The sequence below is a fragment of the Prinia subflava genome, chromosome 15 (genome assembly GCF_021018805.1).
Source record: "Prinia subflava isolate CZ2003 ecotype Zambia chromosome 15, Cam_Psub_1.2, whole genome shotgun sequence".
Taxonomy (NCBI): domain Eukaryota; kingdom Metazoa; phylum Chordata; class Aves; order Passeriformes; family Cisticolidae; genus Prinia; species Prinia subflava.
In genome coordinates this window covers 9,122,383-9,144,463 of record NC_086261.1, presented here as the reverse complement: position 1 = coordinate 9,144,463, position 22,081 = coordinate 9,122,383, and the positions used below count along the sequence as shown (strand labels likewise).

The window sequence follows — 22,081 nt, the reverse complement described above, 5'->3', positions numbered from 1 at the left end:
CTTTTCCTCTTTGCAAACTGTTTTGGGGACAGAATGAAGGGTTTCTTGTGAAAGGGGCTGTGAGAGGTGATGTCTTCCTCAGAAAACCAACACAGAGCTTTGTGTTACTCCTGTTTGAGCAGGAAAAGAAAACAAATTGGCACCTAATCCTTCCCAGAAATACAAGGTTATTTAGTCAACTGCTCTTAAGAGAGAGACAGCACAATCGTGATTCCCCACGATTGCTGCTGTGAGATCCCTCTGGTGGGTTCCGACATGCAATTGGCACTGCCAGCAAATTACTTGGCAAGAGTTTTTACAGCTAACTCATCCAAATGAGCACACCACTGCTGCTGTGGGTATCTTCACTTCTGTGCCTGGGAGCACCAAAGACTTGCTGTAAAGGAGACTGGTGCTGGTTCTGCTCATTTATTGTCTCAAAGCTGACTCAACTTCCCCTCCTCCCCAATGTGATTTCACTTTCATCTGTGTTCTGGCTCCTGCCAAGGCAGGGCTGCATCCCTAATTCTGCTTCTTGTTCAAGCTCTCACCTTGGCAGCATATGAATCTATAAAGATGGTGAATTCTTGTTCTCCAGCTTCAGTTCTGATCCTTTGCACTTTCCTTATCAAGCAAATTAAGCTAAATAAGCTCCATCAAAAGAAAGTTGTGAGATGACAAAGCTGCACTCTGAATAGGAGGTGTGAGGCTTTACAGGAGGTGAAATCTAAAGATGGTGGAGCAGGGAAAGGCTTATTGGGAAAGCTAGCAAGATATTTTGGGGTTGCTTGAGGCTTAACTCAGTCAAACCATTTCATCATGTTTTAGTTTGCTACTGCCCTGCCTCTGTTACCAACCCAAATATCTGGGGCTGTTGTGTTAAATGGGGACAGGTCAAAACTTCACTGCCAGGATTTTCACACTTCTGATATTTTTTCTAGTCTCTGCATAGCTTCCAAAACATTTTTTTTTCTTGTAATGTGTTCCTGCTGTGCCCATCTGGATGTGGGAGGAGACATTTAAAAACATCTGCATGTCAGACACATATGTGGGCAACATTTACCCAGTTACTCTGCCTGCTTTGGGGCCCTGCCTCTTCTTGGGTTTTGTTTTTAATTTGTGCAGAGCTGCTTTTTTCCTACCAGAATGCAGAATGGGGTGTGACTTGTGCCAGCACCTGAAATGATTACAGTGATAATTTTCCTAATATGGAGTAATATGTTTGGACAACAAATACACGCATCACCCAAAAAATCTGGAGTCCTGAGGAGCAGCCTGAGTAGTTCTGTCCTAGGCTGTCACAATTAGGTCAAGGATGATGTAAATCCTGCAGTGAACTTTCCATTTAGTGTCAGCAAGTTGTTTGTGTTCCAAAAAAGGCAGACACTACACTGTGCTTTGTAGCATATGGCATAAATTTAGCTGACATCAGAACACATCCCACATGTCAAGTGCAGCGCCATCAATGTCTGCCATGCTGCTTCTCTTCTGTCTCATGTAGGTATCACTCACCACCAAAGCACTCTTATGCTGCATGTAAATATCTGTCAGGCTTTTCATTGAAAACAGTTTCTGTAAGCTCTTGGAAGACTCCTGCACTTCTCTTTTTTTTTTATAAGCTTTGTTTGTGTTTTAAACTTAGATTTTAAACAGGTTATTAATTGCTTCTGAATCATGACTCTTTTTATCCTTAGAGTTGCTTTCTCAAGCTGCTTATTTTGTGTGCTTTCTCTTTTTGTTCCTGCAGATACATTTTTTTTTTGCCTATAACTGTGTTCAAGGACTGCCCAAGATGCACAGGAGATTTGGTCTGCAGAGACTTAGAAAGGAAGATTTCCTTTCCATCCAGTGTTACTGCAGACATGTTTCTAACACATGTTAGTCTGAGTGTTGATTCTTGAATAGCTGTTAAAAAGCACATTTTTTCCAAAATTAATACTTACTCTTGATCTTTTTTAAAAAATACTTAAAAATTAGAAAAAAAGTCTGCATTGCTTTTTACTTCTTTTTACCCCTTGAGTGATTCATAGGAAGAATTGATTTTGGGGTAGCTCTGTGTCAAGCCAGCTGTTATGCTAAACCTGGCATTCTTTCCTGGGTAGCACTAATTATCAAATGCACAAAGTGCATTTTGGAGCATGAAGGAACCCCTGTGTAGATGGCTGTACTGCATGTTACTGCACCAGAGCTGGCAGGCTGCACCCTGCCCAGAGAGGCTGGCAGTCACTCAGGGAGATCCAGCAAAACTTTCTGGCCCTCAGAGCTACATATGAAAAACTCCATGTGACTGCACACGTGTGACAGGGGCCGTAAAACTGGGAGTGGGAGCCCCAGCTGCAGCTCAGCTGGGAGGTGTTGGTGGCTCTCCAGAGGTCCCACTGGAGGATGGGCTGAGCTCAGCAGGGGCTGCCACATCCTAAGTGACCTGTCAGTGTCACCCTGCCTAGCCTCAGGGGGTTGGTTTCTCATCCATGGAAGCTCTTGGCACTGCCCAGGCCAGCAGATGATGGAGCCACCCTTCAAGGGCTGCACTTGCCCCCCTTGGAGTGGCACTGCCCCCCTTGGTGTAGTGGTTCCCTTGTGATGACGTTGTTGGCAACTCAGTGGTGTAATAAATAATAATAATAGGGTGCTCTCAGACACTGCAGGTAATAATGGGATACTCTCAGACACTGAAAAGGTTTTTTGGGATCACTTGTTTTTATTTTTGCAGTTTCCCACTGCTGCTAGAAACTGCTGTTTCTTTTCAGGCCTTATTCTCTCTCCTACTGTTTCTCACGGAGAATGCTCTCTGTAGGGATTTCTTACTGTGGAAGTTTATCCTTTCTTGTCAGATGAGTAGTGGGGTTTTTCTGATCTCCAGTTTCTTATCTAGACTACTTTGGTCATAAGTGATTCTCTGCCAAGTTTTGTTTTGTTTTAGTGAGCTGAGTGCAAATGTGACTTTACTTCGCACCCTAGCACGGACCTAAATCATGTGAGCAGTGATAGCAGAAAACCTCATGATTTGGGTGTCACCTTGAAATAGAGCCTTAGTAACCTTCAAATCCCCCAGTACTGACTTCACGAAGCAAGGCAGATTTGGCTGAACCCAGTCAGAAAAGGAGCAAAGTAATTTGATTTCATATACTGATTTCTCTTTTGAAAACGTTCTCACAAACAAGAAGCTCACTGGGAGTTGTGTCCTATCCTCTGCTTGTGTGTATGTGTGTTTTTTTAAATGGAGACCATGTGGGAAAGGGTACTTGCTCCTGCTGGGTGGTCCTATAATCTCTCAGCTCCTCTAGCATGTGACAGATCCTGTAGTAAGAGTTAAAGGTTTTGGAAACACTTTGTTTTATTTGATGGAAGTGGATTTACAGAGTTGTGGAACACTCTTTAGCCTCTTGCCTTCAGATATAAAATGTCAGCAGAAATATGTGGAAAGTCTTTTTAGGAGCCCTTTAGCATGCAGTGAATTTTATGCACTGTATTTTTTTATTTTCTGTGGGGTTTTTTTATTGCTTTACATTCTTCTCCTCTGTGTGGATGGCTCGGGAATTTGAACACCGTGGAGCGTCTCCTTGTGCCTGTCATTCTGACTTATTTTACACCTCTGCTCTGAGGTTTGCATTTTGACACACTTTGCCTTTGCTGCCTGATTTCTTACCTGTGAGGAGCTGAAAATCCTTAAACAGAGGAATTTTTGCTCCTCCCAGCACGGCTGTTGCCCATTCTTGGCAGCTGGGATTGCAGCTCCGTGTGCTGGGAGGAGATGGGCTGGGAAGTTCTCTGTTGGTCCCTGGATGTGCACGAGGTCCCTGGAGGGGCTTTATTCTGTTAATTAGCACATGCTGAAGCCTGTGTCAGCTTGTCTGGGCTGCCACTGTCCTGGGCTGGTTTGATTCCAGAGATGTGAGAACTCATGCCACAATCAGGCCTTTGTTAGCTCAGACATAACTGAAGAGTTATGAGACAGGACCATGTGAGAAGAAATCATGACTCAGACCAAGATAAATCCTCAGGGAGGATAAACTAGGGTTTGAAAGTGGTGCTTGAAAGATTCCATACTACTTTTAAAACTCAATTAAAAGAAAGAAAAGAAAGAAAGAAGTAATTTGCTTAATTGGAGGGATGTTCTGGTATCTCTCCCTCTGCTTGTCAGAATCAATTACTTGTGGATGATGAGCATGGGAAAGAGACAGTGGGAGCTTTTTGCTTTATGTTCTCTCTAGGGACATATTTTATCTGTGTAAGAATAAAGTGCAAGCTGAAGCTATCACAAAGTGAAGGATGTGAGCAGAGATTGCAAAGTCTGTGAGTAGATGGGCTTTGAATGACAGCAAGGTTTTACAGCAGGGCAAAGAAACATGGAAAATATTGACCAAGGGAGAGCAGGATTTTCACATGACAGGTTTTTTATTCATGTTTTTATTACCATGAATTCCCATAGCTGTATTTAAAATTAGTTATTTGTTGTGTGGATACAGTCAGTCCTGACATCTGCCTGTGCTGGATTCTGTGCTAAGACAAGCAGAGCAGGGGGAAATGCAGCAAATTGCTGACATGGATGCAGTGAGAGCTCTGTACTGTGATAGCAAGTGCAACTGTGCAATGAAACAACCTTAATTTCTCTGAGTTTTGGATTTTGTGAGTGTCTGTGTTTTTGGAAATAGAAATTCCTTTTCTCTGAGGAAGATCCAGAGGAAATTTCAATTTTCCCTACTGAGTGATTTTAATAAACATGCTATAGATATTTGTCTTTTTGAGCATGTCAGGGTTTTTCACTGTTTTCTTCCCTTACTAGTAAATGCTGAAATAAAACATGCACTTTCTTAGTCAAATCACAAAACTTGGAAAGGGCATTTTTGTCAGAATTAATTTGGAGGCTGTCTTGTCTTTTGGGTGATGCTGTTAACCTTTAGAGGTATGTAGATGCTCTTATTCCATTTTTATCTTAGTTCTCATCTCTTGTAAGCCTGTAATAAATAATTTGGTTTATAGCAGTCCAAATACTCCTGTCCTGGTGGCTGGGCAGTCAGGTCACTTCATTGGATATGTTTGGTGTAATAGTTTACTTTCACACTATATTTTGCAAACCTTGACAAATTTTGAAGGCAGTGGAAGGCACTTGCACCTGGAACACAAAGCCTTTGCCACCCTTCAGCAGATCAGTGCTCCAGGCAGCACAGGATTCCCTCACTGGGGTACAGCTCCAGCAGATCTGCTGCTGGCCAACCTTAAAATAAAAACCACTGGACAACATGTACTGAGATAATCACAGACTGTTCAGCCCTTGAGGGGAAGGATCTCCTGTGCAGTGACTGTATCACATTCCTGTGAGAAGCACAATTATCACCTCCATTTGTGCATTCTGCAGTGCAGTTCCTTGCTCAGCAGAAATACAATACTTCTTTGACATTTTAAGCACACTGGGCACTTCCCCATAAATGGTTTGCTGGGTTTTGTGCTTCAGCTGAGTTTCACTAAATGCCATCTGTGTGTTTGTGTTGAAATTCCACTTGCAGGTTGCTCCTGGAGCACACATTTTGTGCATCCTTCGAAATAGCCAGGCCAGTGGAAGCCCAGGAATAGAAATGTTCCCAGAGAAGCCTTCAGCTGGGTTTTCCTGACAGCTGAGGGGTTTTCTCAGCAGCTGTAGAAGGATTCTAATTATGTCACATTGAGATACTGTTGAATTGATTTTCTGTTTTCATTTTATTAGTACAAATCACATTAATAAAGGGCATTACTCCCTGACACTGAGCTGCCAGTCCCTCAAGTAAACACAGAACACTGCAAAACAGAAGCTTACCTAATCATTTTAATGCAATCGCTGATAAATGAGTCTGTATCAATAATAGATTTATTAGTCAAAGTAGAAAATGATTTAGTATTTAACAAATACACTGCTGAATATTTAAATGGCATGTCTGCTAAAGAGCTTAGTCTAAGACACGGTAGATAGAAAAATAATGGCACTAGTGCAGCTTCAGTTTTAATGTTTCATAGAATTTATGTATCTGTCACAAATAAAAATAGCAGTGATTTATTCTTTTGTGGCTGCTTCTATTAGGAGAACTCAGAATATTTGTTTTTTCTGGCTATACCTGGATCTTTGGCTCCAGAGGACCCTAGAAGGGGGAAAGCTCACTTTGAAAGGGAAATATTATTTATAATTATCTGTATTGCTAGATATGGTTTCATGCTTTTGATAGCAATTATGACACTTGACACTTACATGGTGCTTGCTGTGCAGAGATGCCTGGTCTTACTCATCTCTGAAAGAAATATTTTTATTTTATAAAGTGTAGGTGTATCTTTAACTTATTTATTTGAAGTATATAATCTTGAGTCACTGGCATTCCTGAAACTTTTTTTAATAATTGAAATGTAGTGTTTTTATAACTGACAGCTCACTGCTGTAGAATGAGTTCCACAAAAAGTGGTGCTGTTCCTGTTTTTGGAGTGCCTGCAGCTGGAGGTGAGTGCCCAGCTGAGATAATGCCACAGTTCAGCAGGGTTAAAGCAAATGTTGAAATTTCAAAACTTGATCCTATATTGGACTCTGCACTGGCAATTCTAGTCCATGTTTGTATTTATATTAATTAAGAGAATTCTCTGAAAGGAGAGAGGGAGGGTGTGGGTGGGATTTGCCTCGTTTTTCACTATGATGCTTTTTTACCATATTGGAATTTTAGTCAAAATTCTGTCACCTTGCAGCCCTGTCCATTTTCTTATCATACCTAATTATAAACATCTTAAGAAAGGAAGCCCCTTGAATTTTACAGATTATTCTTGGACCTTCACAAATCAAAATTAACATGCTACATTAATTTCTTTGTTTGAGTCCAATTCCTCAGCTGAAACACCACTAATTGAATATGACCTAAAGAAACAGCTTTTCATGAGCTTCTGAGTGATTTTTGGATCCGTATTTGCAAAAATATTGGTAATGTTCCACAGTCACTTTTAACATATCAGCAGTGATTTCATTCTTCCCTTTCATCTATATTACTGTGTTTTAGACCCTGACCTTTGCTCTTCCTTTGCCTTTCTGAACCTACATGAACTATTCCAAGCACGCTACAAAGTATTTCACACCCTTCAGGATTGTCTTTCACAACAGCACTGCCATGCTAAGGTTTGTGGAAGCAGACGAGTGGTTTTGTTCACTGCTAAACCAGATGCTTTCTATCGGAGCTGCTGTGAGAAAACTGTTCATAATTCTATAAATGATATAATTCTTTTTAATATTTGTTTTGTTTTTTTCTTTAATTTGTAAGAGCAGACAAGAAACACACTCAAGTTCTGTCCAAAAATTTTAATGGATTGGAGACCTGTTTCTGAAAATAATCCTGCCATATCCAAATTCATTGATACCCCACCATGGACAATTTTATAAACTCTCAAAGTGCTCATTTCCTCAATACTCTTTTTAATATTAAATTCCTACTTGCTGTTTGTTTTGTTACATATTGGTGAATATTCTCCCTGGTGTCTGAGGAGCTCAATTACAACCTGGACATTACAATACCTGTATCATTTTTTTGGGATGATAATATTTATGATTACAAATTTCTTAAATTCATGGAGTCCCAATCCTTCCATTACACAGTTTGTGTTATCACTTGTTTCATTTATTCAGCCTATGTTAAAATTACCTAATATTATTTCTGACCATGCCCTAAAAGCCTGCAGATGTTTTCCCAGCCTGACTGTAATATTTATAGCTGATCCCTTTGCTCTGCAAACAGCAAGCAATGTGGGGTAAATTAATCCTACAAAATGCCTTAATTGTGAAAATCATCAGCCCCTTTGGCTGGCTGAGGTGGTGCATGAGCAGAGGAAGGCTGTTACCATTTATCATTTTCTTGTCTTTGTTGCAGCTTTGATTGCAAATAACCAAATTTACTGTCTTCAAAATGTTCCATCAAACACCTTTTTTCCCCCCAGTAGCTGTTGGCTAAAATATGAATACCTTAAATTCAGAATATTTGGTGTCACAACGCCATATGTTTTTGAGACCCAGTTTCCAAGGCCATATCTTACAGCTTATTCTTCTTTTGGTGAGATCTGTGGCTGTTCAGCTCACCTGAGAAATACCCAATTAAGGGTTTACAAACAGATAAAAAAAGGCTGGCTCTAGACTCTGAGCTTTGAAATATGTCCCACCCCAGTGTTCACTCATTAGTGTCCTTTTTGAATTAGCTTTAAATTTGTGACTTTTCCACTTAAAACCTGTGGAATTTTTGGGTGCTTCATGTTAAACAAAATCTGGGATTCTGTGCTCACTTCAAGTCAAAATTGTGATTATAATTTGAGTTGTTTTCTAAATTGTGTTCCAGGATATCATTGCTTGATATTCATATTTTTAACAGCTGATGTAAACACAACCTGGGAAGGAAATCTGCAGAGGGTGAATGCATCTAGCTGAGCACACCACCTTTGCTGTCAGGGGAGCTGTAAACCTTTTCCCACATCCAAGTCCCTTGCAGCTAGCACTCCTGTTTTATTTCTGTGGCAGTCGTGTATTATTAAAAAATAAGCAATAATACTCTATGAAACAGTCCTCCAAAGTATGGTGCTGTGCTGATTCTCTTTTCTTGCATTCCATGAAGGACACAATAATGCTTTTTGTTTGCGCAGTTGTGTGATTTTTGTTACACCCAATGGGAGTTTGTTTTCACGGGGGCTGTGGGTAAGAGCCCAGTCTGTGTGTTTGTTATTGTCATGTTGGGCACTAATGGGCTGGTCTTGCTCTGCTTGCCCTTCTCCCACTAAAGACTTGCAGCATCTGTAGCCCACAAATATCTGTAGCCCCCAAAAAGAGCTTAAACTAAGAAAAACAGCACTTTTCCACGCAGGGTATCACAATGTGCAGCTTTTTATCCCCTTTGAAATTAGTTGATGAGCGAATAAACAGATTTTTAATATTTAGAAAAGGTGATTACAGTATGAAATGGAGATGTGTTTGAGACATCTGTGGAGAGATTACACTTGCAGTAATACAATTTGCCCCCTTGTTCTAGTAATATCTTTATGTGAATAAGGACAGCAGAATCATTGGAGAGCAGTAACTACTTTGAAAATCTTCCAAAGAGAGATGCAGACTCTCTCAGCCACTGGCGTGGTCTCCATCACTGCAGCATCCTAACTTTGCACAAAGTTTAGGAGATGAATTCATGCAACCTCTCAGTGAGCTGGGGATCTGCAGTTGGGGCCCTTCCATGGATTGGGGTGGAAAAGCACAGGAGTTTTCAAAGGTCAGAAAAGAAAGTCTGTTGTGGAGCTGGGAACTGAAAGGGTTGTCAATGCTGAGGCAAATGTGTCGAGCACTGTATTATTATATCCCATGAAATTTCATCTGCTTTCTGATTCACAGAGTAGCCCAGTCAGGTTCTGCTTTGTAAAGGGTGTTTTCATTAATTTCTCAATGTTAATTGTTTATAAAGTGTGAAAATAGACTTGTTTATAGGCATTTATTTACAACCTTTTTCTTTTTGTGTTTTTCTGGATGTCAATAATGAACCCAGAGCTAATGCTAAAGACAACTTCAATTGCAAATACTTTAATCTGTATTCCATTACTAAATTACAGTACAGTGTTTCCACACACCTTCTGTGTGGTAAATAAGCACCTGTTCTGAGATGGTCTGAGTTCACATGTGTGTAAATTTGCTTTATTTTTACAACTAAGTTTTTGTTAAAACTGAAATGATATACTGTTAGTGTTAAGTGGCTTATTTCTTTTTAAAAATAATTTCTTGCTGGGCTACATAGGATTTAGATCCCCTTCAGTTGCAGGAATAAAATAACTTCCTGCTGCTAAGGTAGGTTTCTCTGGTAAATCTGAAGCCCTTAGGAAGGAGATGCCTTCACTCCCAACTGCAGTACTGTAAACTGTCCCCATTTGTGCCCTCCTCTAAAGGGAATTCAGGCTGTAGGCCATTGGGAAAATAAGGGAAAGGGGCAGAAGGGGGAGGTGGGGCTGCTTTGTTTTCTTTTCCATAGACATGTGAACCTCTGAGGCTGCTTTTCTCCGTGTTTGGCAGTGGCTGTGTGTGATTTGTGTGTCTGTGTTAGGTCAGACTGCAGGACCAGCCCTGCCTCCAAGGTGTGGGCTCGACGCTCACCTCTCCGCGGGGATCGTGTGTCACTTTTGGCACAGCACAGATGCAGAGGGCCTTGGCAGCTGAGACTGCCCCTTCCCAGCATTTTTATATAGGAAGAGGCGTGTGCTGGCCAGATTCAGAATTCTAGCACTGCTCTTAGCTGTGAGTTTCCAGAGGGTTTTCTATCCATTTGTCAGCTTGGATTTTTGTTAAGTATATACACCCAAGACAAATTAGCTGCCCTTGTCAGGGATATGTGACTGTAAGAGGCATGCAGGCTGACTTGAGAAAACTTGAAGCTGGAGATCAGCTTTTTACCACATTGTTCAGTATTTGGTACCCCCTGAAAAATTCTTCTGTGAAATGGTGAAGAGTAAGATAGCTGAGGCCAAATATTTATCTTCCATTCATCAGGAAGGTCCTTTTAATCAATTTTGTCTATTCTCTGTCTTTTCATTCTCACTCCCATCTTTCTTGTGGAGTTGACTGATATGCAGAAAAAGAAAAACCTGGAAAAATGTTTTCATTACAATTTGGAGGGTTTTCAGTTGACAATTTTTTTCTCTTTTAAATTGCTTTTTGAATTTTTGGCAGTGTTAAATTTGGGTTTTTTTATAATAATCATTGGAAAGTTTTATAGAATGGGTCTTATATTCATAAACCAGAAAAAATCAAAAGGTGAGAAGTGAGTTGTCCAAGTTTTTAAAAAGCTGGTTAGCAAATGTGTGTTTAATTGACATTGATGTAAATGGCAAATAGATCTACACAAATGCCAGTTAAATTCTGAATGGCCAAGACACAAGAATGTTAACACTGCCCTCAACTCCCTGTCAATGAAACTGAAGGCTGAGTACCCTTTAAATATTTAATTTGGATTGTTTAATTGCATTTATCCTTTCTCAGACATAATTAAACAGGTGATGAAAACCAAATTGTAAATGACATGGTTATGCCTTGTGTTGGAAAGAGTGATGCTCAATGGGGTTCATTCACATAAGTAGTGGGAAATGGATTCATGTATTTCCTATGCTTGAATAGCTTCATATATCAGTTGTTGTGGTTCATCATTAAAGTCATGGAAATGACAGCATGCTTTTAAAATCCTAAATGGCAAGATATGCTTTGATAGAATGAGGCCAACTCATAAAATCAAAAGGATAACATAATAAATAAAATTCCAGAAACCTGAGCATGTCTACTGCAGCTTTGCCCTCCTTCTGACTGTGGTGTTGGTGTTGGCAGGCAGTAGGCTGTGATCGACAACTTGGGAGCAATGCCAAGGAAGACAACTGTGGAATCTGTGCAGGAGATGGCTCCACGTGCAGGCTTGTGAGGGGACAAGCTAAGGCACATGTCTCACCAGAAAAAAGTAGGTTGCAAATTGATCCTATGGTAATTTCTCCTTGACTCTGTTTTCTGCTTGTATATCAGCATGAATACTGGTGACCTTTTAACCATATACTTGTTTGCAGTTTTACAAAGCTACTTATTCTAAAGTCTGTGCTAGATTAGTCTATTGAAATTCCATGAGGGATACCACACATTAGGCTATAGCTAGGAAAGAATTTGAGATATGCATTTTTTAATAGAGCTACTCAATTCATTCTATCAGGAATAACCATCAAGATGCACATCTTATTTTAGAGGGTATCCTCATGTTGCAGTATATGTGATGCTGCAGCAAAGTTTTTAAATCATGGAAACATCTTAGAGATGGTTTTATGGAAATAGTGGCCTGTGCTTGAAAGCACCTGGTTTTCAAATTAACTTTGATTTTTTTTGTGTGTGTGTGAGATGGGTTTTTTCTGTTTGGTTTTTGTTGTTTTTTTTTTTGTTTTGTGGGGTTTGTTTGTTTGTTTGCTGTTGTGTCTGAAGACAGTTATCTTCAGGGGCAAGTTGCTACTTCTATGGTACAAAAAGCACAAAGTGAAAGGGACTAATTCTTCCATCTCTTTTTTTGTGCATTTGACTCAAATTTCACCATTCCTTCTCAAAATAATTAACATCTTATTGGAAGTAGCTCTGTAGGTCTCAGTAATACTGAAAATATAAAATATAAAAGAGGCAGGATATTAGAAATAGACCCTTTATTGGAGTCTGAAGAGTCTGGCTATTTTGATATGCAGGCAAGGTTTTCCATACAAAGACTCCCTTCTGACACTGGTGCTCTCCACCCTCACAGATGATGCTCCCTGGAATCTCACAGCATATGTCCCGTGTGTTTATCATATGAATAGTTGCCTCACATATTGTTTTCTTTTCCTGAACTCACAGTGTGTATTTGTCACGAGCATTTGTCACATGGGGATGGGGCCTTTGGGGTTAATCACCTTCCTGCCAAGTCACCAGATAGAAGGGTGCTCTTAAAGTCAGTGCTCAAAGTTCAAATGCAACCAGGTTTTCTTTTTACTGGATGAAGCACCTGCCTCTGACAGCTGCCTGTATTTTAATACTGTTGTATTTCAGCCAGCAAAGATTTCAGTTGTGCCCTGATTTTGAAAGAGCTTTGTATATTGAATCATGCTGTGAATCTTATTGCAGTATATATAACTATTCCCATGGGGTTTTTAATGCCACTGTTTGCAGTGTGCTTCAGTTTGGATGTAACTTGGAGTAGTTTATTTGTTCTCTCAATGGTTATTGCTTTGCAGTGGTGTCTTGTACTGCCCTGCAAAGGTGTTGGGTACCACAGTTCAGGTGCATAATTTCTGTAATTCAATACACGTGCATAGCAAAGGCAATCTGAGTTTAAAAGTGACTGGTTCTGTGGCAGCAACTTTTAAAGCCATAGGATAATTTTTACCAAATCAAAGAACCTTTTTTTAATGTTATATGGTCTATCAGTGTTAGCTTTTGCCTTGCTTTGACTAGAGGTCATCTTTATTGATGGGAGAGTGTAGCTCAGTAATTTATAAACTTTTTCATCATGAAAGATTGAGAAAATATCTCGAACACTTACAATGAGCTCTGAAAAGGGACTTTTATGGGGGGCCACTTTTTATTCAATTGCCATATCAAAGACTCAGAGCTTCTGGTCAGCACAGAGCAAGCACTTATAAAGCAAATATTTTTGTAGTGTATCCAAGCTGTATTTGTTTTGTGTCTGTATATAGATAGACAGAGATGTATAGGGATATAGATGCACAAAGTAGCTCTTTCCCATTCTGATGTGAAGGTCAGGTGGAGTTGCAAAGAATTGAGTTGTCTATTACAGTTTTACCACAACAGAGATTCTCCTGGAGAAGAATGATTCCTGGAGACACCGTAGCTAGTTCTAAGGCAGCCCAAATAAACTTGTTAGATTGGTGACTCTGATTGGTGATAAGTTCATGATAAGTGAAATAAAAAATTTCACATTTAATTGCTGCTTGGGATGGAAGTACAGTAAAGACAAAGTGGTAAAAGGGATCTGGTTTTGAAACTGTCATTTTGTGACAGAAAATATTAATTTCACTTGCAGTATTCTGGCCCAGGTAGGAGCTGACTACAGCTGACATCACTTGGTGGAAGGTCTCCCATTGCCTTGAAGGTTTTGAGGAATGCCCATTGTTCATTGTTTCCTCTGTCAGAATTCAGTGTCTCTTTAAGAGTCCTTTAATATTAAAGATCAAGAAAGACTATTCTAAGATGTCAGTTTTGCCAAGTTTGGGGTTTATCTTGCACTGCAGTAGACTGGATGATATGAATGAATTACCACTGGCATAAGCAAAAACAGTACACATGCTACTAAATTCAGAACCTGGTGTTTTTCTTAGTTATTGTGATGGTGCCAAAATATTTTTTGGGTCAAACTGTTCAACACTATGCAATGAGTTCCAGATAAACATCCTGTGTGTGAATGAAATGTGGAAATAAAACCATCCTTTCTTTGTGGTAAAATATCAGTGAAGGGAGGCACATTATCTTCCAAAGAGTCATTTGGAAGCTTTCAGAACTGGTGTTGAGAAAATATCCACATATGACAGACATGCATAGAGCAGGGTGCTTAAGGCTGTGAGCAGGATGTAAATTTTACTGTTCAATGAAGCAAATTAAAGAACTGGAAGGAAAGCAAGAGCCAAAGATTTCAGTATAAAAAAGAAGCATAAGGGAAAATAAAAGCTTGGTTATCTTAGTCCTTATTTTAAAACAAAGAAATTTAGGCAGTGATAGCAAATAATTTCTCATGAAGGACTAATATTGTTTTATTATCTTTTTAATATGTTTTTACATTAAATTAATGTCTTTGATCAGAAAGTTAAACAGCAGTGAAAGGGAGCTTACTGTTTTGCAAATATGAAATGAACAGTTATTTCAAAAGTTTATTTTTTCCACTAACACTTAATTGCCTTTGAAAGACAAAGTAAGTTAAACTTCTGTCAGCAAGCCAGATTCTAACATTCTGGTAAAATGATTAAAGGTTTGACTAACGATATTCAAACAAAAAGTGTAATAGGTTGTAAAATGTACCATCCCACTGGGAAATGAGACATCATGGGCCTGAAGTTTCTAGTACTAAATGCATGGAACTCCCATTAACTCTACTGCACTTTGTGCACGTGGAAAATTGTAGGATTGGGCCCTCGTATCTCCTTTCTGCACCATTGTTGGCAAGAAATGGTGGGAAGTGTTCTGGTTCTGATACCAACACAGAAGAAAAGATGTTGGTTCAATGGGGCATGCACTGTTGAAGTTGCAGGCATGGACTTGTCCCAGTCTGGTTCTATTTGGTTCCCAAACTGCAAGATACTTGCAAGTTTTGCTTTTCTTAATTTTTTGCTGAAGAGCTTCTTATGAAAGCTTTCACTGGTGATGGCTTTGTTTGAATTTCCTTTTGCCATGTTCTTTGTTTCCTGTGGCACTTGTGTAATATACCATTGGTCACTTCTTCTCACGTGATGTACGTCATCATCCCCAACCATGCTGAACCAAAATCTAATTTTGCTTTGGTCATTTATCTAAACAGAGGCCTTTGGCATAGTTCCCTCTTCTGTGTCATCAGCCAGCTCAAACTTTTGACAACTTCCTGCCTCACATTTTTTTCCCTCTTTGGAATCAATATACTAGCATATACTAGCATATACTAGCATATACAATAGCAGCCTTGATTGTCAAGATTGCCTGATGCTTCATTTTGTATGAAGGATCATTTGCCAAAATTAGACAGTTGTGTCAGAAACTTCTCATGCCAGGTGCTGTGTGTTTTGATGAAAATTCAGCCAAAACATCTCAGCATATTCCAAGGACATAGAGGAGAAAAACATGTTGTTTCCCACTGTCAAAACATTCTTGAAACCTTTTCTTTAATATGTCTTAACATCCCCCCATTGTTGGACTTGATCACAGATCAGGGATTTGAAATTTGGCAGGCAATGATCTTCTGGTCATGGATAAGTCTTTTGCAATGTCTGTGAACATCAACACATATTTTACTACAACCTTTACAAAAAATCCCCAACCTTTTCCTTCAGTTTCTGTGGAATCTTCCTGGATGTTAACAGCTGAAATTTCTGAAAACTTATCCTTTTAAGTGTTCTCTAGCTTGTTACAAGTCCTGACTGTGAACAGATCACATGTGTGCAGCCTCCTTAGAATACATTAACATGTTGCTCTTCCAGAAATAAACTATTAAATTTTTTCCTTGAGGTTGCTCTTGCTTTCTGCTTTACTGCAGTGTGGACCAGGTGCCACCAGGTGCCAGGGATGAACTCTATGATGCCTCCTACCTCACATTCAGGCATTCAGAAGAGATTTTGTGGAGCCTTTAATCTCCTGAGCTTCAGAGTTGTGATGGGGAGTGATGAGATCACATGAGGAGAGGGAAAGCTGAGATGAGCTGAACAGAAAAATTTGCTGTTAGTTCATGCAGCGAAGGAAAGGCAGATGTGAGAAGGTGGGTGGAGGATGTAGGACTGGCTGTACAGACATACTGAGCTGAGGAAAAGAGGAAGAGAAGACTGAGATTAGATAAGGAATCTGGGTAGGAGATGGAGTCAAAAATGCTTGGACAGGAAGGGGAAAAGTCAACTTTGTGTGGAGCCAGAAGAAGAAACTGAGAGGGTTTGGCAGGAAAACTGTGTGTGGGGAGGGATAGAATGCCAATGCAGCAGTGTTCCAGTATGGATAAGAAGCATGTTTTCTGAAGCAAATTTCATCATGGCTCTAACATACTCTTCATAAGTTCGTATCACAGAGTGGTCTTGGAGAGCATAAACTGGAATTTTTTGGATGAAGCTAAACCAGAAGATGTGTCCCAGAAAAGCACCCGATGTGTCCAGCAGCTACAGGATATCCAGTGCATGGGATCAGACTAGAATTAGTCCCAAAGAGGCATCTGCAATTTTGTAGTGTGGATGCTGAGTCTTCAGAACCAACTGTTTTATTCCAGACATCCCTTTACTTTCATTGGTTTACTTGGGACTGTTACAGGTAGTATTAACCCTCCTTCTGTACTTTCATGGTCCCTTTCCTCTTGAGGAAATTCCTGTGTAGGATCATTGGCTATTTCATTATTTAGTTTGCACTGCATTTCCTTAAGATCCATTCTGTTGAGGGGCTGTTTGCTGTATGTCTTTTATGTTTTCTCCAGTGCATGTATTGGGTTTTGCTTTCATTAGGCAGGTCAGCAGCAGTGCCTTCTGAAATTATGCCTGAGCAGAGTGGATGATGGAATCCACTGCAATAAGATTCCAAAATTTTGAGATTTTTAGTTCCTCTGTGCTGTAGTTGTTGTTGTTCCTGGATTATTGTTTGTACTTTGAGAGCACAAAGGTCTTCGATCAGAACCAGGGAACCAGCAAATAAGTTCTGAGCAAATACATAGAAAGAAACACTTTTTATAGACCTGAAATAAACCCTCTGGACTGCCATAAGAGGAGAGAGGGAAAAATCCCAACTGGCCCATATGTGAAACAGCAAATGGGTCCACCATGGCCCACATGGAAAAATAAATAAAAGCTGCTGAATTGGATTGAGCTTAGGAATGTGGCTCCTTTATTTTGATCCTGGGGATTAGCTCCCAGTCTTACCATAGCAGGGAGTCTGATCTTGCTCTCATTGAGATCCAAAATCTAAATCCACATTAACACCATAGAAACAGGACCAAACCTTGCCATCTAAAGTAAGAGCAATCCAGGAGCTTAATCAGCAAGTGCTGTGTGTAGTGTGCACACAATTGCTGAGAGTCTCTGGGTGAGGGTGGAGGGAGATGACTCTCCTGCTTTTGGGAATCCCTGTCCTGAAAGCAGTGTTAGAATAGAGAGACAATATCTCACCTGTTTCTCAGTTTTTTAAGGCTCAGGTGAGCCTTAATCGGAGCTCAGATGTCAGTCTCGTGTTTCTGTATGTTCCGGATGATTTTGGGCTAATTTGTTTTCCACTTTAGACAAAGGTCAGCGATTAACTTTCAAAGAAATACTGTGATAGGAAAAAAAAAGGTAATCAAAAATTCTCAGCGTGGATTTCAGGGTAACAGTTTTCCCTTATGGCTTCCTAAGAGTTCACTGCTTTTAGCCATGTGACCCCACTGATTTAATGGGAAATGTACAGCATAACCATTTAAAATGGGTTTTCAGAGCCTTGTGTTTCTTTAATAATATAAATTACATTCAGCTGAGAACCAGAGAGCTTTGGAATATATAGTTTTGGAGCCAGACCTGGACAACCATAACTGTTGTTTCAAAGCTGTCCCTAGGAGAAGGAGTCCCTTATGGTCAGTTCTGTCCCATTTCTTCCAAGCCCTCATCTCTATTCAGAAGTCCAAAAATCTCACATGTATTTTTTTCTGTAATTTCCTTCATCTCAAGGAAAGACTGCCCTGGGTCATAATTGTCTCAGTCAGGTTACAAAACTGCCCTGCTGTCAGACTCCTTGGCAGGTCTGTGGGCTGCGGAGGTTGACTGCTGCTGTGGCGGTGAGCTGAGTCATCTCTAACGCAAATAAAACCCTTTCTGCTAAGATTGTCTCTGCCGCAGAGAAACACCACATTTAGCACCCCCATGAGACTTGTGGACCATATCAGAGAGTGCTTCGGTGAGGGTGGAATGTCTGCAGCACTGCTAAAGGAATGTGAGGCATCCTGAGAAGGGATCTGCAGGGCCTGCCTGTGGGGAGGCGCAGGAAGCACAGCAGGACGACCCTGGGTGTTCTCCAGAGGAGCAGCCCTGCACATGTGTGCACATCTGCAAACCCGGGCTGTGCCCCTGCTCCCACCCCAGAGCAGCAGCTCTTGCACTCTGAGCTGCTCCCAACCTGACTTTCATTTGAGGTTTTGTGCTGTGACTGATCCTTGGTTGTAATCAGGATGGGATTCAGTTCCTGACCAAGTAAGGACAGATGGGCCCCTCAAACCTGCTTTCCCTCAAATACTGTCGTGCACATGTGAATTCAGTAGTTATTTCCTTTCTTTAAAGATACACACACCCACTACCTCCTGGCTATCTTTAGCAATTCCTCTGATGAAAAACCAAGATGCAAAAAGATATTAAGTGGTTCAGTAGTTAATGTTTTTTCCAGGACTCCTTAGTTGTATTATTGTTTTACTGTAGTATTTTTCACTCTGGTGGAATACACAAGAATGAAATTAATAAAGCTCATATTTTATTACATCCAAAATAAATTGTTATATTTAAATGTCCTTCCTAGAAATTGACGATATAAAAACTGTAACATAAGAAGGTGTTTATTTCAGAAAAAATAATTGCAGTATTTGCTTGAAGTATTCTGAACATTTGGCAGGAAATCGTACTTATGCTAAGGAGATGTAAACCAGAAGCTGATAATTTAGCATCTACTATAAAGGGGTCCAGTTTAAAGTGGAAAGAAACATTTTTCAACTATTTTTTTTTGTTAAAACTAAACTCAACTATTCTTCCTCTAAATATTTTATGGGTAATTCTGGAGCCAGTGCATCACTGACCTTCAACACACTTTACTTTCTAAATCTGCAGAAAGGAGCTTGCTCTGCAGCAGCCACTGAATGTGCATGAATTCCATCACTGAACAGAGCACCTTGTGCAGGCTGTGGCTGCAGAGGGCACGCGTGGCAGGGCCAGATTTGGGCCACGATGGAAATGGTGACAGCTCCTTGGATGTTTCTCTCTTCCTTTTGTGGCTATCCCTTTGGATACCCTTTCCTGAGGGCACTGCTTTTGTTGGCATGAGGGTCTCTAGCCTGTTGATTTGACTGGTAACTCAGTTTGCTCAGGCAAATCACAGATTTCCTACATTTGAAATGAGAAGTAATAACTTTCTGCCTTTGTAAATGCACTGAAGTAAGTGTGTTGCACATTTATATATGAAGAGGCCTTCCAGGCAGCCAGGAGCTGTTTTGTATTGACGTGTCCTGTTGGGGGCTGCTTTGGTTTATAGTTAATTTTAAATTGAGCCTCTTACTGGAAGAAATGATCTTATATGGTAAGTTAGATGCAGACACCGTTATAACATTTACCTTATAGCTATTATATATTTGCTCTTAACTGCTCTGTAATTGGTTAAGGGTTAGTGTTAAGTAGATGATTTATTTCCTGTAAGTCCTGCCACTTATTGAAGTTGTGACCTGCAGCAGGAAATGAGGTGTGGGCAAAATGAGACTGAGCAGCTGCAGATTTTTGTAAGGGGGAAGGACTACTTAGCAGATTCCTTATGTCAATTCAGTGATTAGAAAATGAAACTAGGACAACCGAGTGTAAATATGTTCCTAATACACTACTGACATTTGAATTGTTATTGTTAATAGCAAATTATTTTCCAAGAGAAAGCAAGATTTACAAGTCTATTTGTAGGTCTTAATACTTGCACAACGTAGCAAACTCAGTACACTGTACTTAATAAAATAACATATTTTTTTAAATAGAAAAAAAAAGTGAAAGCTGTGAGATATTTTCTTATACACATTTGCCAGTTTTCAGTCTAATTACATGATGTACAAATTCCCTGTTGAAAGATAACTTCTAAAATAGTTGTTCAATTTTCCTAGGGGAAGAAACTGTGATTGCTGTACCACATGGGAGTCGCAGTGTGAGAATTACCCTGAAAGGACCAGCACACCTTGGTATGACTGAGCTGTTTTATCTATTTATACATAGGCAGAAGATAAAAACAGAACCTTGCATCTGAACTCATCCAAACTTTGGAAAATGTGGGTAAGATCATGACCTCGACACCTTGATTCCTCTTCCCATCTCTGATATCCAGCCTGGAGATGGTCCTAGAGAACACTGGGAAGTTTTTTTGGTAAAAGGAAACAGAATACCTGGTGGTGGTTTCTATTCCTTCCATTTAAACTAATATAAGGGATCTCAAATACAGTACACTCTTAAACAACGTGCAAAAAACCTTCCAGAGGACTGTGTGTGGAATTGGCCACCCTTGCATAACTCAGCATCAGTTTCTGTTGACGCCTCTGACAAGGGATCGAGGTACAAATGAAGTAGGGTGAATCACTACAGAAGTCCTGTTTCCTTGTCATTCTTTTAGTCTTTACATACCACCAGAGAAACAGTTTGTTATTCTGTAAGACAATTGTTATCCAGTATATTTTTCTAAGGCTCATGGCAGTATTTGTAGCAATTTCTTTATCCACAGGCCTAGTTTGCATGGAGAATTAGTAGTTTCAATGGTAAGTGGTGCTGCCATACCAAGCAATGAAGTCTGGATCATAGAAATAAGAACTTCAGCTCTGAGATATGTAAACAGAAGTAAAAATGCATTTTATTTGAAAATTGCTCTTTTTTTTTTTTTTTTCTTTCAAAAAATTTATTGTCGCATCCTTTCAAAGAAAAACACTGAAATAAAACTCCCTTTTCAGAATGGCTCCAGAGTGACAATAACTTCTAGATATACTACTTATATAAAAAAATGTACAAAGCTGAACTTATATTGAAATAAATAACATTCCTTTAAAACTATTGCAGGGGATGTGTGAAGGAGTGATCCTGACCAGTTCAGGTCAGGATTCTTGGACTCTCTTAAGTAGTTCTGCAGAAGGAAGTTGTTGTTTCAGCTTTGTATGAGGAAAAAGTACTAGATTGAGTGGCTCCTGGGGGATTTCTGGAAAGCTCCTGAGGAATGCAGCAGCAGCAGCTCAGTAACTAAGTACAGAGTGCTCCTGGCTTCCTACCCAGGGTGGTTCTGTAAAGGAGCTGTGGCTTGGCATTACCTTTGTTAGTTCTCTCTCTAGCTGGACGAGAATTGTGAAATGTTCCTTTAACCACTTCCACCAGCACATCTGTTTGCAAATCTGCGAGGATTTAGACATTTTTTACCTAAAATTAAAATTGCAGAGGTGAAAAAAGATGGAGAGCTGTTGTGGGGAGAGAGGTGACAATAGCTTCTGGCTTCATAGCCAGGTCCCCAAGAGCTGGTGCTCCAGAGGTGCTTCTCCACCTTCCCGCTGTGCGTGTTCCTGGGTGTTTGTCACTTAACAGAGGATACCAAATGATCCTTGGTCTGCAACTTCATCAGCTTCAGTGTAGTTAAAGCCAGAATTTTAAAAAAAATCACCTATTATTGCAGGTTCATTTGTCAGAGATGTTTTTCCTGGCTTGCAAGGAGTAGAATTTAACAGGTGAAGCAGGGACTACTTCTTTAACTACTATTGTTAAAATTTTATACTGCCTCCTGTTGCCAGTATATATTTGTCCTTCAAGTGGACTCAGCAGCAACAGCAAAAACGTGAAGAGCACTGTGGAGTGTCTGGCACTTTTCCCTTTATCTTGTGTTCAGTGGTGCTTCATCCTGGGTTTATGATCTGGGCTTGTTCCAGGAGAGCACAGCTGCTGGACTAATCAAAAATGGAAATGTGGCTGGAGATGTAGCAACAACAGATTTGAATCAAATGCTCTGAGCATTGTTTTGCAACCAGCAGTTAGTGTTTGAGCAAGGACTGCCTTTCTTTGTAGCTGGTTAGAATAGGTACTTTGTTTGTGTCTGTGGGCACTTTAAAACAGGCAACAGATTCCTCAGAGAGCCAAGATGTTACTTGAGGTTTTTAACAAATATGCCCCCCCGTACTTCTGCCTACTTGGATTT

The 22,081-nt window shown here is 40.0% G+C and overlaps 1 protein-coding gene across 4 annotated transcripts in view; it reads left to right on the top strand.

Moving 5' to 3' along the window:
- ADAMTSL3 (ADAMTS like 3) overlaps positions 1-22,081 on the top strand; it is a 173,339-nt gene that overhangs the window by 88,682 nt on the left and 62,576 nt on the right. For all 4 annotated transcript variants that reach the window (XR_010082373.1, XM_063412567.1, XM_063412566.1 and 1 more), the window contains exons 7-8: positions 11,315-11,441; positions 20,028-20,102. Coding sequence is in view for 3 of the 4 variants with exons in the window: in XM_063412567.1 (XP_063268637.1) it covers positions 11,315-11,441; positions 20,028-20,102 (202 nt within the window). In the remaining variant the exon portion in view is untranslated. The remainder of the gene's footprint in view (positions 1-11,314; positions 11,442-20,027; positions 20,103-22,081) is intronic.